This window comes from Agelaius phoeniceus, chromosome 17 (genome assembly GCF_051311805.1).
Source record: "Agelaius phoeniceus isolate bAgePho1 chromosome 17, bAgePho1.hap1, whole genome shotgun sequence".
In the NCBI taxonomy this organism is placed as follows: Eukaryota; Metazoa; Chordata; class Aves; order Passeriformes; family Icteridae; genus Agelaius; species Agelaius phoeniceus.
The window spans coordinates 3,889,976-3,906,421 of record NC_135281.1 but is presented as its reverse complement, the minus strand read 5'-3'; the positions used below and the strand labels follow the sequence as shown (position 1 = coordinate 3,906,421).

At 47.8% G+C, this 16,446-nt stretch overlaps 1 protein-coding gene across 2 annotated transcripts in view; it reads left to right on the top strand.

Moving 5' to 3' along the window:
• TOX2 (TOX high mobility group box family member 2) overlaps positions 1-16,446 on the top strand; it is a 177,498-nt gene that overhangs the window by 95,535 nt on the left and 65,517 nt on the right. For both annotated transcript variants that reach the window (XM_054644401.2, XM_054644400.2), the window contains exon 3: positions 6,776-7,021. In XM_054644401.2, the coding sequence (XP_054500376.1) occupies positions 6,776-7,021 (246 nt within the window). The remainder of the gene's footprint in view (positions 1-6,775; positions 7,022-16,446) is intronic.

Below are 16,446 nucleotides of genomic sequence, written 5' to 3'. Positions count from 1 at the left end.
CAGCACTTGTCCCTCCCTCTGAGTCACCTGCACGAGGATCTGCAGTGTCCTTTGAACATGGCTCTGCCATGGCTTTGGCTGGGTCCCAGCTGTCCCTCAGAGCTGTGTGACATTCAGACACCTGGATGTCCTTGGTTGGGTCACAGTTGGTCACAGCTGGTCACAGCTGGTCCCTCAGAGCTGTGTGACATTCAGACACCTGGATGTCCTTGGTTGGGTCACAGTTGGTCACAGCTGGTCACAGCTGTCCCTCAGAGCTGTGTGACATTCAGACACCTGGATGTCCTTGGCTGGCTCACAGCTGGTCCCTCAGAGCTGTGTGACCTTCAGACACCTGGATGTCCTTGGTTGGGTCACAGCTGGTCACAGCTGGCTCACAGCTGGTCCCTCAGAGCTGTGTGACATTCTGACACCTGGATGTCCCTTGGCCCACCCTCCCCTTGGCTGCAGTGCTGGGGATGCTCCCCAGGCTCAGGGGGTTCAGTTTTGGGATGGCTGCTGGGAGCTTGCTGGGGTTTGGCTTCATTTACAGTCTAGGAGGAATTGCAGCACAGGAGCAAAAGGTGAAGCAGCTGCAGCATCAAGGGTGGTTTTGGGTCCATGGCAGGGGGTGAGCAGGGTCACTGTGCCCTTCAGGCCACAAGCCCCAGATGTGCTCTGTGTTGGCAGCACAGGAGCCACCTGCCATGGACAGACATGTCCCCAGATCTCCCTCCCACCTGAGAGCCCTCTCCTGCACATCCTGGACACCTGGGATGCCTCCTGTCCATCTCTGCCTCCCTGTCCTGAAAAGCAGCAGGGAAAGCAACAAGTCTGGGAGGTCTTGGCAGGTTGTCCCTGTGGTGGGGAGCAGCGTTGGCAGGAGACCACCCTGGGGTAGACACCCCAAGAGCTGCAGGGGCTCTTGGCAGCTCAGCAGTGGGGCCTGGCTGTGCAGGCCAGCCCCTGATCTTGCAAGGGCTTCAGGAATTCTGCCTTTCCTCTCAAATCATTCCCAATATCATGGCCCCAGCCCCGTGCTGTGAGCTGGGAGGGAGCAGCCAGTTCTGGCTCCTCTTGGTGCTGGACATGGCCTGGGTGTCACCTTGCCAGGAACCCGAGCCTCTCTCCCCATTCCAACACCCCCCCAACATCACTTCCCCTTCAGTTCTCTGTCTTCTGACCCTCAACCTGCTGTTGGATGGAGATGGTGCAGGGACCCCTGCTCAGACTTGGATTTCAAGATGGAATAAGTGGTTTAAAATACAGTTTTGCTACTCTGTGAGGTTGGTTGTACCTGGTGTGATGCCATCCTGTGCAAGCATGGGGCAGAACCAGGTTTATGAGGTGCTGAGGCCCTGCCACAGGGTGCCCAGAGCAGCTGTGGCTGCCCTTGGATCCCTGGCAGTGTCCAAGACCAGGCTGGATGGAGCTTGGAGCACCCTGGGATAGTGGAAGGAGGCAGGATAGTGGATAGTGCCATGGCAGGAGGTTTGGAATGAGATGATCCTCCACGTCTCTTCCCAGACTATTTTGAGTCTATGATAACCCTGGGGCCATGCTCAGGGCAGTTGGATCCTGTACAACCCCTACAGCTGGTGCACAGGGATCCCTGTGGGACTGAGGGCAGGGAGGGCACTCAGAGGAGGGGCAGTGTCCCCTCTGTGATGGACCTGGCTCCATCCTGTGTCTCCACCCCACTGCAGGGGTTCCCTGCTCCAAGCAGCCCCCGGCATCTGCCCGGCAGCACCAGCCACGAGAGGGTTTGCAAGAAGAGCCTTGTTGTTTCAGCTGATTGCAGTGTTTTAATTTGAAGAGGAATAATGTGTAATCACAACAACTGTCATCTGTTTGACAGTGGAAAATCCTGGAGCCTTTTTTGTGCACAGTAAATGGGCAGCCATTCAGCAGCACGAGCTGCTCCACGCTCGGAGCCCTGGTGGGATGAATGGCTTCAGACCAGCCCGCTAATCTAATTTGTAATGTATCCTTAGAACCCATAATTGGCTGTTTAATTTAATTCAAATTAACATAAGAATAGGAAATATAATCTGCCACGGAGCCCACATGGTGGTGGAGAGGAGCTGGGTGCTGCTGCTGAGGGGTTGAGGGCACGGATCTGTGCACATGGTGTGGGGACAGAGGTGTCACTGTGGACACACCAACATGCACTGTGTGTGACAATAAACCACCCTTTTCCCAGCCTTCTGAGTGTCTGTGTGCCTCATCTCCCCTCCTTATCTCTCTGACCATCTATTTCAAGCAGACTGGAGTGAGGGCAGCCTGCTCTGGGTAGCACAGGGTGTGAAAGCTGGCAGGCACCGACGCTGATTATGTTGATTGGATATTGTCTAATCTGATTTTGATTGTGTACAGCTTTGATTGTAATTTTGATACGTCTGCAAAATGCTGTAGCTGTTGGGAAAGCTTTGTGATTTAAACAGGTCTTTTTTTTTCTTTTCTCTCTTTTTCCCCCTGGGTTGAATAGAACAGAGGCAGAAACGTGCCTGGGGGTGAGCAGGGTGCTGGGGCTTTGGCACCCTGTACAAAACCACCTCAAAGCCCTTGGGTGAGCTGTTCTGCAGCAACACAGGGGACTTGTAGTTTTGAAGACAGCTTTAGGAAACTTTGAGTGGGTTTTACATAATTTAGTTAAGTACAGCAAAGCCACTTGCTTATATACCTGATACCAAAGTAAACCAGCTGGAGGAACAAGTTTGCTGTGCGCTGATTTATTTAAATCCCTTTCTGTAAAGCATGGAGAGAAATCCTCTTAAATAACTGGGAAAGAATCAGTGTACCTCGAGGAGTGGAGCCCAAATGGAAACACAGCTACAAGACATGTTAAATGGGATCTCTCTGTCTGCCTTGAGTACATCCCCTCAGCCCACTGCTTCCCTGGATCATAACAATGACAGACAGAAGCTGCCTGGAACAAGAGCTGGGCTTGAGTTTCCCCTGAACAGTAACAGTGGGTACAGAGCTGTCATGGTTCAGGCTCTCTCTTGTGTTTCTGTTGTGCTCCTGTTTCCCTACAGCCAGTGGGAATCTCAGGTAAATGTAAAGGTTTGGGTCAGATATGCAGAACATGCTCTTGAATCACAGAATCATCAAATGGGTTGGGTTGGAAGGGACCTTAAGGCTCATCTCATTCCAGTTCCCTGCCATGGGCGCTGTCCCAGGTGGATCCAAGCCCTGTCCAGCCTGGCTTTGGGCACTGCCAGGGATCCAGGGCAGCCCCAGCTGCTCTGGGCACCCTGTGCCAGGGCCTGCCCACCCCCACAGGGAAGGATTTCTTCCCAATATCCAACCCTGCCCTCTGTCACTGTGAAGCCACTCCCCTCCTTCCCATCTCTCCAGCCCTTGGAGCCCCTTTAGGCACTGGAAGGGGCTCTGAGCTCTCCCTGGAGCCTTCTTCTGGCTGAAAAACCCCAGTTCTCCCAGCCTGGCTCCAGAGCTGAGGGGCTCCAGCCCTTGGAGCATCTCCATGGCCTCCTGAAGCTCCAACAGTTCCATGTCCTTCCCCTGTGTGAGCCCCCAGAGCTGCAGGCAGCCCCACAGGGCAGAGAGGGGAGCAGAGAGGCAGGGTCCCCTCGCTGCCCACGTGTGGGGTGAGCCTGGCACAGGGGGGGTTCTGTGCCAGGGCACAGGGCTGGCCCCTGTCCAGCCTTTCCCCCACCAGAATCCCCAAGCCCTTCTCTCACAGGGCTGTTCTCAATGTTTTCCTCTCCTGCCTGAATCGCCCTGGCACAGGAGCAGCTCCTTGAACTTGGACTTGTTGAACCTCCTTAAGTTCCTGTGGCCACACTTGTCCAGCTTGTCCAGGTCCCCCTGGATGTCATCCTGTCCTTCTGCTCTGTTTGTTCCATTCTGCAGCAGGAGGTGAGAGGTGTGGGCTCAGCTTAGCAGAGGATGAGCCTCTTCCAGCCCCAGCTGTGGGGTGAGGCAGGAGTGCCCCCTGCTCTGACACCCCATGGTTCTCCCTGGCAATGCCCTTTCACCAATCCACAGATCCCTCCTTGCTCCCTGCTGCCTCTCCCACTGACTGCTGGGCTCCAGTTAAACACAGGCTTTATTTTATTTTATTTTATTTTATTTTTATTTTATTTTATTTTATTTTATTTTATTTTATTTTATTTTATTTTATTTCAATTTATTTTATTTCATTTTTATTTATTTTTTATTATTTTATTTTATTTATTTTTATTATTTTATTTTATTTTATTTTATTTTTATTTTATTTATTTTATTTTATTTTTATTTTATTTTATTTTATTTTATTTTATTAAGGACTTTCTCCCCCACAGTGTGTGGTGATGAGGAGCACGAATCCGGGGGTGAGCTCTGGGACAATGGATTATTAAAGCCTACAGTGCTTAACTGGTTTTTTTAACATCTGGGGTTTTGCTCTTAAATCAAGTATTAAGTCCAAATCCAACCATGAAACTAGGTGATCTGGGAAATTTAGCTTTAGCTAAATGTGTGTAATGCTATAGCTAATCAGAATTTCATATGCTATAATAATAGGTGAAACAGTGGATGTTTAGAATAAGCTTCCTCTGCCAGAGACTCATTATATTCTGTGTTGGTAATTAATAATTTTGGATAGATTCACACGTTATGAAGAAAAAATGGTTTTGTCTGAAGTGAAAATGATTGCACAGGTGCGATAACAGATTTTTATAGCAATGGGAATGCTTAGAAGTAAACAAGGCATGAGAAAACATGGGGAGCAGACAGAGTTCCAGCATCTCTGCATGCTCGTGTCACCTCAAGGGAGTGTCAGCAGGGAGGTGAGGCAATGCTTTTCCAAATGAAATCTGGGAGGGGATCTAAGGAAGGACAAATCTCCATGTGTGGTGGACTCACACAGGCTTTCTTTAAAGGGTTTTTAAAGAGTGATGGCTGTGTTTCTAAATCCCCCTCCCTGGTTGTAGCTCCTGCGCTGGAGTTTTTGAGGATTCTGAGAGAGTTAGGATGAGAAAGAATGGGTTTAACTTGACAGAGGGCAGGGTTAAATGAGATATTAGGGGGAAATGCTTCCCTGTGAGGGTGGGCAGGCCCTGGCACAGGGTGCCCAGAGCAGCTGTGGCTGCCCCTGGATCCCTGGCAGTGCCCAAAGCCAGGTTGGACAGGGCTTAGAGCACCTGGGACAGTGGAAGGTGTCCCTGTCCCAGGGATGGGACTGGATGGGCTTTAACATCCCTTGCAACCCAAACTCTTCCATAATTCTGTGAATTTTGATCCTAAGTAATTGTTATTTCTACAGCTCTAATTCTCAGAAAAGCTCTTTAAAATACCAGCAGTAGGTTGAGAGCTGAGCTGGGTGCCCAGATGGAGGCTTTGGCCTAGGAGGGCAGCAGCTGGTCAGGGGCAGCCCTGCCCTTCCATGGCTGTGCTCCAGGTGTGGGGGTTTCTGCTGAGGCTTTTGGGACTCAGAGATGAGCAGGGATGCAGTGAGGGACAGGGAGCAAGGGGATGGAGCCTCCAGGGCTCCATGGTGTGTTCCTGATGGATGGAGGGAGCAGTGCTGCCACACTCACACCCTGGCTCCTACCCCGTTACAACCCGGTGGGCAGGACTGGAGGTGCCTTTTTTATCACAACAAACCCATTTCCACTGGAATCTGTATTTCTTAGAGAAACAGTCATTCTTCTTTGCCGAAGCAGCAAGGCAGTGATGATTTGAGGAATAAGGACTTTACAATTAAAAATTGTAAAGCGGGTATGTTTTATTCCAGCTGGGACAGATGGCGGATATTTCCATCAAAGCCATGGGGGGTATTTCCACTAAAGACATGGAGATGTTTCCACCAAAGACATGGGGGTATTTCCATCAAAGACATGGAGGGTATTTCCACCAAAGAAATAGGGATATTTCCACCAAAGACATGGGGGGTATTTCCACTAAAGACATGGAGATGTTTCCACCAAAGACATGGGGGGTTTTTCCACCAAAGACATGGGGATATTTCCACCAAAGACATAGGGATATTTCCACCAAAGACATGGAGACATTTCCACCAAAGACATTTGGGATATTTCCACCAAGGACATTGGGAATATTTCCACCAAGGACATTGGGAATATTTCCACCAAAGACATGGAGGCATTTTCACCAAAGACATGGCGATATTTCCAGCAAAGACATGGGGGTATTTCCACCAAAGACATGGGGGATATTTCCACCAAAGACATGGGGAGTATTTCCACCAAAGACCTGCATGCCTGGTGAGACAAATTTCAGGTTTAAATACACATTGATCACCCAAGTCCACATCTTGCTGCCCACCCATTCCCTGCCCAGAGTCTACCCAGGGTGGTGCCACACCTCCTGGTGGTTGTGGGTGGGTGTCTTTGATGAGGTAACCTCATCTTCCTTGATGTTCTCTGCTTGACCCTTTCTTCTGGGCAGGCACAGTGGAGGTTTGGCTTCCTCTCAGGTCAGTTTGTCCTGGCCAAAATCAGGAGCTCCTTAAGCAAAGGGTTCTGCTTTATGGGTTTCAACAATACCTAAGTCTTGCTTTGCTGAGTTTTCTTATCTTTGCAGCCTTTACCTATCAACTAAATTCTTATGTGTTCTGTTACAAGTTGTCTCTACCTTTACATTCACGTTACAAACTGTCTTCTGTACTTTTGCAGATTTGTTAAATAAGCAAATTTGTTAAATGAATTTATTTATATTTCTGTTATTTCAATATATTTCTGTTTTCCTCTACCTGCCTAAGTACATTATAAAATTCTGCATTTTCTTACCTATCAGTGACATGTTGCAAACTGTCTCTTTGGTGTTTCAGACGTACAACAGTCAGAATGAGAACAACGAGGACTACGAGATCCCTCCCATAACGCCTCCCAACCTCCCTGACCCATCCCTCCTGCACTTGGTGGAGCATGAAACTGGATACCACTCTCTGTGCCACAGCCTCCCTCCCAACAGCCTGATCCCAGCCTATCCCTACCAGAACATGGACCTGCCGGCCATCATGGTGTCCAACATGTTGAGCCAGGATGGGCACCTCCTCTCCAGCCAGCTGCCCACGGTCAGTGCCTCTCCTTTCACCAAAGCACTCTGTGTTTCCAGCAGTGAGCTGAGCTCATCACTGTTGGTGATGGGCTGTTTGCCATGAGGGCTGGGAGGAGCTGGGGTGTCGGTGTGGTCACCCTGCTCATGGTGGCAGTTTTATGCTTCCTTTGGTGTCCTCCTGAGCTTTGTTAACCACTCAGGATCAGGGAAAAGGGTTTTTTCCTCCTGTTGTCTTTTCCACTAGTTTGGAAATGAAGCTTGAGATAATTTTAGTAAGGAGGTAATATTTTGGGGGCTGGGCTCTTTCTCCAGCAGCACTGACACAACCAGAGCACACAGCCTCAAGCTGCACCAAGGGAAATACAGGTTGGAGATAGGGAAAAAGTTTTTCATGGAAAGAGTGATAAAGTTCTGGCATGGCTGCCCAGGGAGGTGGTGGAGTCCCCATCCCTGGGTGTGTTTAACAAAGCCTGGATGTGGCACTGGGTGCCAGGGTTGAGCTGAGGGCTTGGGGCTGGGTTGGACTTGAGGATCTTGAAGGTCTCTTCCAACCTGGTCATTCTGGGAATTCTGTGACTATAAAGGGGATTTTTATTTGAAGGATTTCAGGGGCAGTTATGGAAAGATGTCCATAAAAGGCCACCCTCACAGGGGTGAGTACATTTTTATAGGTTTTAGGAAATTAGCATAATTGATAAAAAGCACCAATGAGCAGCACAAGTGGTGAGGCAATTCCCCCCCAGGTCAAGCCCCTTCTCTGGAGTCCCCCCTTGGCACTGGCTGTGCTCTGTCCATGGAATGCATCTCCAAGAGTTGTTCATGGCCTTGGTTCCCAGGAAGAACCAAGGCACCACTGGGGTCCTGAACCCCTCGGGGCTTGGACTCTGGAACTTGGTTTGTCCTTCTGCCTAAGGAAAGGCCTTGGAAAATTACTGGGAAAATCAGTCACTAATACAATGGGCTACAGAGCTATGAATATATGTGCTGTGGTGTTTGTGAGGGGTCCCCAGGACGAGGTGAGAGATGAGAATCTGACTCCAAGTTCTCAGAAGGCTGATTTATTATGAGATATGATATGATATGATATGATATGATATTATAAGAAATGCTATACTAAAACTATACTAAACAATAGAAGAAAGGATACATCAGAAGGATACAAGAGGAATGATAAAAGGATACAAGAATGAATAATAAAAACTTGTGACAGACCAGAGTTTCGACACAGCTGGGCCATGATTGGTCATTAAATTAAAACAATTTCACGTGCTGGGTAAACAATTCTCCAAATCACATTCCAAAGCAGCAAAACATGGAGAAGCTGAGGCTTCTCATCTTGCCAGGAGAAGAAATCCTGGTGAAGGGATTTTTCAGAAAATATCACAGTGACAAATATGTGTGAAGAATACAGAGAACATATAAAAGAAAAAAAGGCAAAACCAAAAGGACATCAGTCCCTGAAAAGCAAGCAAAGTGCATGTGCCCCATCCCCTATGGCAAGGTGGCCAGCCATAGCCCCAATGTCCTTTCTTTTCCTCCCTGTCACCCCTGTGCCACGGCAGGGTGGCAGCAGCAGGAGGAGCAGGGATGGAGGGAGAGCTCTGCTATCGATTCCAGGGGGAACAGGATCCCTCCCTGCTCTCTCAAACTCCAACTGCCTCATTCCTGGGAAGGGGACACCTTGCAAAGTTTCAAATGACTCGTGCAGGGATAAACAAGGCAGGGATAATGAAGTAAAGTGAAGCTCTGGGAAGAAACTCCAGGGCTAATTAGAGCTTACAGTGCTTCTGCATCAGCAGCACTGAGGAAAGGTTGGGGCTTGATTTTGACAGTGATATTGAATTGATACTGCTGCTGTTTAATACCATTTTTCTCTCCAGCAGCTTCAGCCCCGTGGTTGGTTTTTGACATTGTTTCTCTCTAAGATCATTGATTTTGAATGTCATTGATATCAAACAGAGTTAATTTTACTTAGAGAGCGTGGCTGGGAGCCTGACTCTGCCTAGCTGGGGAAGGCTTGGTGTTGATTGCTTCAATAGATAAGGGTCTGAAAGGTAGTGATATTTAAATATTTAAATGGGATATTATCTCTTAGTCTAGGAAAATCCCAAGGCTTTCTGAAGTCCTGATGAGCCTCTGAGTTTCATTGTTAGTGTGTTTGAGAGAAATATCATGTTCTGCCCATCAATATTGAACAGAGGCATATTTCTATGGAATTAAATATTACTGAGGGCTCTGTGTTACCTTTTAGGTTCTGAGGTGATTAAAACATTCATTTCTGAGACAGAAAGAGTCAATTTCAGATGAAACATTTTTTCCTGGTTTAATTTAAAGCACAGCCCCTTTGCCTGACCCTATTTTCATAACACGATAATTTTATCCCGTGTTGATTGTCTCATTTTTGAGAGGTGATATTGCACTTATAAATCACTTTCTAAAACACCTAAAGAAAAAAAAGTAGAGGGGGATTTATTAAGCAGCTTCTCTGTGTCTGAAATAATTTATTTTGGAGTAGTCCTTGGGAAATGTTCTCTTTCTTACTTTATGGTAGTGTTTTACAAATGCAGCTCAGTGATGATAAATCAGGGCTGAGCCACAGAAGATAAGAAGGGGACTTAGTGGGCTGTAAATGTAGAATAGAGAGATTAATATTTGTTTGCCCCTTACCACAAAAATAAAAAAAAGTCCAGTGAACCCTGAATTTCCCAGGTGAGAGTGAACTGAAGCTGTTCCATTTTGGGCTGTGCTTTTACATCTTCAGAGGTCCCATCAGCAAAGGGGTCAGGGAGGGAGCTGTGTTGCAGCTCAGGTCAGAATTAAATCCTGCCTTATGCTCCCATCACAGCCTTATTTCCACTGAAGGGTGACACTTTCTGTCCCTTTGGTGGGGAATCAAGTCCCCTTTGTGTCCCCCCAGTCTCCCTTGGCTGCAGCCCCAGCCCACGATGGCAGCGCTGCTCCCTGGGCACACCTGCAGCTCCTGCACACCAGGGCACAGAAGAACCCTGGAGAGAAAACACACTTTAAACTCATCTGGTTAATACCTAATAGCACCTTCCAGTGCCTACAGGGGCTCCAGGAGAGCTGGGGAGGGACTGGGGACAAGAAATGGAGGGACAGGACACAGGGAATGGCTCCCACTGCCAGAGGGCAGGGATGGATGGGATATTGGGGAGAAATTGTTCCCTGTGAGGGTGGGCAGGCCCTGGCACAGGGTGCCCAGAGCAGCTGGGGCTGCCCCTGGATCCCTGGCAGTGCCCAAGGCCAGGCTGGATGGGGCTTGGAGCAGCCTGGGACAGTGGGAGGTGTCCCTGCCATGGCAGGGGGGGGATGAGATGATCTTTAAGGTCCCTTTCAACCCAAACTTTTCTGGGGCTTGTTTGCCAACACTCCCAGAAAGGGAGGGATGATTTCACCCAGGCAGTGATGAGAGGCCAGTCTGGGAGTGAGCCCTGCCTGCTCAGAGCTCAGAGGGGTGGCTCAGAGTGCAGAGGTTTTGGGTTTGTTCCAGGACCAGCACTGCTGATGCAAATGCTGGAGCCTCTCCCCTCCCTGCTGCTCTCTGCTGTAGCTCACACCGGTTTTTGCACACACAGCTATTTCCTGCCTTGGTTGCCATGTCTGTATGTTTGAATACAATGAGAAACAACAAGCAACTCATGGTAAAATGTTTAGACATTTGCCAGACTTCTGCTCTAAAAATGCAACTTGAGCCTTAGGATTTTTTTAAGTCAAAAAGAAAAAAAAAAAAAAAGAACAAATCTCTAACTGCTGATAAGACATGAGCCAGGACTCACTGAGAGCCATAGGATTGGTATTTTTTCCTGAGAGCTCAGAAGTGAATAAAGAAAATCCAGCTGCAGGTTGCTGTCCCCAGTGTGTGTCTCTTGTCCTGGGATGTCCTACATTACCCTCAGACTGCATTAAACCTCCCCGTGCCTCTCAAGGATTGCCCTACTGCTCCCACTGTGCAGGTGACCAGCCCCAAGGGACTTTAATCAGCACAGAAATTCCCATGGCAGGACAGGAGCTGGGAGTGAAGGAGGATTTGCTGTGTGTCAGCCCCTGCTCCTGGCCCAGCTCACCCAAGGGCTGTCAGATGGGGACCCTGGAAACCCCAAATCCAGCATCCCTTCTGTTTGCTCTGGGCTGTCACACAGAGACCCTGGAAACCCCAAATCCAGCATCCCTTCTGTTTGCTCTGGGCTGTCACACAGAGACCCTGGAAACCCCAAATCCAGCATCCCTTCTGTTTGCTCTGGGCTGTCACACAGAGACCCTGGAAACCCCAAATCCAGCATCCCTTCTGTTTGCTCTGGGCTTTCAGATGGGCACCCTGGAAACCCCAAATCCAGCATCCCTTCTGTTTGCTCTGGGCTGTCACACAGAGACCCTGGAAACCCAAATCCAGCATCCCTTCTGTTTGCTCATCCCTGCAGCAGCACCACCCAGAGCACCCTTCACACCACTGTCACCATGATATTTTCTGAAAAATCCCTTTGCCAGGATTTCTTCTCCTGGGAAGCTGAGAAGCTTCAGCTTCTCCCTGTTCTGTTGCTTTGGAGATTGTTTATTCCAGCATGTGAATTGTTTTAATTTAATGACCAATCATGGTCCAGCTGTGTCAAGGCTCTGAGGAGTCACAGGTTTTTCTTTATCATTCTTGTTAAATCTTTTAATGTATCCTTTTCTCTTTCCTTAGTATAGTTTTAGTATTTAATTTATTTTCATATCATATCATATCATATCATATCATATCATATCATATATCATAACATATATCATAATATAATAAATCAACCTTCTAAGAACTTGTAGTCAGATTCTCATCTCTTCCCTGATCCTGAGGACACTCACAACACCACACACCCCCACTTGGATCTGCCCATGGACCAGCTCCACATTTCCATGTCATGGCTCTTCACTGCCCTTTCTGTCACTTTATTTCCCCCTTTTCCCCCCCACCCATGAGTTTTTAGAAGTTAAAGGAGTTTTCAACCCCTGAATGGGGTGCAGGGAGCTGCAGAGCAGGGATGGATGGATGGATGGATGGATGGATGGATGGATGGATGGATGGATGGATGGATGGATGGACAAGAGTAGGCAAAGAGATGGCACAGGATGTGATGAGTGAAGAACTGCTGGAAGGGGTGAGGGAGGGCTGGGGAGGAGGCAGAGCTGGCTCATTTTGAGAAGGTTTGTTAGGTTTTTTTGTGTTGATGACAAGAAACAAACAGAAGATTTTTACTGCAGTGGAGTTTTCTTTTCAAGTGATCTCTCTTTTCCTGTGGGATAAAAGGAAGGGAAAGAGAAAGAATGGCAGGAGGGAGGGAAAATAAGAGAGGTGTGACTGTCACTGAGAAATGGGAGTAATTAGGGAAAAGTAATCAAAGAGGGGGAAAAAAAACATGTTTTCCTTGGGAAGAGAATAACTTTGCTCACTGTGAACATCCCAGCAGCAGCTGAGCCCCCCTGGGATCCACAGGGAGTCCTGTTGGGCTGGGATCACACTGGGGTGGGATCTGGGGCTGTGGGGAAAGCAGGGGAGGGGGCAGAGATGTGCTGTGGGTCAGTGGGGAGGTGGGGGAGCGCTGGGTTAAGGAGCTGCTGGGAATAAATGAGATTTCAGAGTGGATTTGGCAGAACATTTTTGACAGAAACAAAGGGCGATCAAGGTCAGAGCCCAGGAATGTCCAACACAGCACAAAAATATTTCCATAAATATTGGATAGCAGCCAAGAGGGCTGGGGGTGCCTCTGCTTATCAGGTGGGGGGAACCAGGAGCCCCTGCCTGGGGGGACAGCACTGCCCAGAGCCCTCCAGCACTGCTCCAGGACCCCAAAACTGCTTCCCCAAGCCTGGCCACAGCATGCATCAAGAAGCAGCCACTCTGCTTCCTCCTCCTCTGCTCTGCCAGGAGCACTGTGGGCACAGCCATGCATTTCTGCAGGTGGCTGCATCCTTTAGGGCATGTGGCTAGAGCATCCTTTAGAGCATTCTTTAGGGGATGTGGCTGCATCCTTTTGGGCATGTGGCTGCATCCTTTAGGGCATCCTTTAGGACATGTGGCTGCATCCTTTTGGGCATGTGGCTGCATCCTTTTGAGCATGTGGTTAGCAGCCTTTAGGGCACCCTTTTGGGCATGTGGCTAGAGCATCCTTTAGGGCATCCTTTAGGGCATGTGGGAAGCATCCTTTAGGGCATCCTTCAGGGCATGTGCCCAGCATTCTTTTGGGCATGTGGCTAACATCCTTTAGGGTATCCTTTTAGGTATGTAGCTAGCATCCTTTTGGGCATGTGGCTGCATCCTTTTGAGCTTGTGGCTAGCACCCTTTAGGGCATGTGGCTAGCATCCTTTAGGGCATCCTTTAGGGCATGTGCCCAGCATCCTTTTGGGCATGTGGCTGCATCCTTTTGGGCATGTGGCTAGCATCCTCTTGGGTATCCTTTTGGGCATGTGGCTGCATCCTTTAGGGCATGTGGGAAGCATCCTTTTGGGCATCCTTTTGGGTATGTGCCCAGCATTCTTTTGGGCATGTGGCAAACATCCTTTAGGGTATCCTTTTAGGTATGTAGCTAGCATCCTTTTGGGCATGTGGTTAGCATTCTTTTGGGTATGTAGCTAGCATCCTTTAGGGCATCCTTTTGGGCATGTGGCTGCATCATTTTGAGCTTGTGGCTAGCACCCTTTAGGGCATGTGGCTAGCATCCTCTTGGGTATCCTTTTGGGCATGTGGCTAGCATCCTTTAGGGCATGTGCCCAGCATCCCTTTGGGCATGTGCCCAGCATCCTGTTGGGCATGTGGCTGCTCCTGTGAGCCAACATGAGCTTTGTAGGTGTAACAGAGCTGGTTGGAGAGACTGACACCTCTCGCCGTGTCTGCCCCTTCCTGTTGCTTCTCAAGATGAGAGATTTTTGTGGCTCCTCTAAAGGCACTAACATTTCATTCAGCCCACTGGGGTGCCTTTTTATGCTCACAGCAAGCTGATGCAAGGGCAGAAAGGCTTCAGCCACAGCCTGAAAGGTTTCATTTCAGTTTGTTGAGCGGAACGGAGTTATTTGAAAAATACTGAAAATCCTCCGAGGCAAAAAGGAACATCCATGGTGGAAAATGTCACATTTCCAATGAGCTGGGGAACCTGTTTAGGTAGAGGTGAGGGAGTAAAATGGTGAATGGGGGTGAATTGTAGAAGAAAGGTGAGCGCCACCCTGAAATTCCAGAAGTTTTCAATTGACTTTGAACAGCTGCTTCCCAACACAACAGGGCTTTGGTGTGGAACAGAGAGCAGTAAAATAAACCAGCAGGAACCCAGCTGCCTGTGTCCCACGTGAGAAATGGAAAGGAAAAGTAGCCCTTTCCCAAAAAGAGCTGGGATGGGCATTCCTGGGATGCTGTAGGCTCCAAGGACAAGCTTGGTGCTCACCAGCCTAGAGTGAGGTCGTCCTGTGTCACCATGATGTCTTCTGAAAAATCCTCTTTGCCCAGGATTTTCTCCTGGGAAGCTGAGAAGCCTCAGAGAGCAATGAAAACAATAATTATCTGATTGCTGCTCCTGTGTTTGCTGCTTTGGAATGTGGCTTGGACATTGTTTACCAACAATGTGTGAATGTTTGATTGGTTCCATGTGAATTGTTTTAATTTAATGACCAATCATGGTCCAGTTGTGTCGAGGCTCTGAGGAGTCACAGGTTTTTATTATCATTCGTGTGAAGCCTTCTGATGTATCCTTTCTGTATTTCTTTAGTATAGTTTTAGTATAGCATTCTTTTAACATAATATATCGTATCATATCATAAAATAATAAATCAGCCTTCTGAGAACATAGACTCAAATTCTCATCTCTCACCTGGTCCTGGAGACCTTCACAAACACCACAGTCCTGCAGCAAGATTGCAAGGCCAGAACCCAGATTGCTCCAAACCCCATCCAAACTGGCCTGGGACACTTCAGGGAGGGGGCAGCCACAGCTGCTCTGGGCAACCTGTGGCAGATTTTACCACCCTCATTGTAAAAAACTCCTTATGTCAATTAAATGTTGTCACCAAAACCAAGTAAGCTGTGCCAGCCTTTCCTCCAGGCCGCTGGAAATCCACGATCCCAGCAGGCAGAGTGGTTTACATGCTGTGGGCAAATCCTTCCAATGCATCAATATTTCAATAATTTTGAGTCACTGCCTGCTAAAATAAGTTATTTAAAATAATCCATACTCCAGTGTAGTGTACAGGCAGCATTGCCCTTCAAAGCAAGTTGCTGCTCTTCAGAAGAGCCTTTATAAATAAACAAACCAACAAGAGCATTGCTCAGGTCACCAGCAGCAAAAACTTCCCTGAGTTCCCCTTGTTTCAGTCCTGGATAAGTTTTCACTGGCAATTTTGTGTTGTGAGCTTTAAGGTTTTGACTAATTTGGCTTTCTGTTTATTAATGGTTCAGTATTTAAAAACTAAACTCCCAAACATGAGGTGGGAAATGGTAATAACACAACCCTACATGAAGGGTTCTTTGTATTAAGCAGAGCCCTGTTTGCAATTCCCTGCTAGTGTTTTTCTCAGAGGCAATAAATGAAAGAAATATGTCTTTTTAAATTTTATAAAACTCAGAAAAATGGTTTTAAACAGCTTTTCCTCACCTTCTATAATTATTTATTTTCAAACAGTCCTTCAGGGTAATGTTCCGTTTTCTTATTTCACACTCCTTTTTCTCATAAATGAACCATCACTTCAATAAATCATTATGAAAACAGAGACTAACACAAACCCTGAAAGGTTGAAAGATTTATGTAACACATTTATGTTTTCCATTTTCTCATTCTGGTACTCCACTGCTAAAGCTAAGCTAATAAAAGCTGCTATTAATATTTCTTGTTGCCTGGCAACCACTGAGAGGGAGTAATAGCTTTAGCTAGAAAAATAGATGACCGATAAGGAAAAATTCAATTCTTTTATTATCTCAAGGGAAAATGGGCTTTTACTGGAACATTATGATGTACGAGTGTGAAGTTGAATACAAAGGGTATTTTTTCAGTTGTTTTTCTATTTTTAATGAACATTATTTTACCTTCACAAACTCGTTTAAGGCATTTGCCCCACCTACTTGTGAGCTTAATTTAGCAACACCCACACACTCTTCTGGCTCTAAGTATCTGTTGGCATTTTCACTTGGAAGCCCCTTCCCTCCTTGCCTCCCCCTGAGCTGCAGGGCTTGGTCATCAAATTTCACTCCAGGTCAGAAGGTGGGAGACAAGATCCCCAACCAAAGAGTAAATAGTTCTTGTGTGTGTTCAGAACTGGCTTGCTCAGAGGAAGGGGCTTGTGTGGACAGGTGTTTTCTGAAGTTTGAGGTGTGCTGGCTGTGCTCAGGGAGAGCAGGAGCCACTGCTGGTGCTGGGGGTGCCAGGGCAGGGCCTGTGGGCAGGGTGGGCATGGATCCCTCTGGGAACACC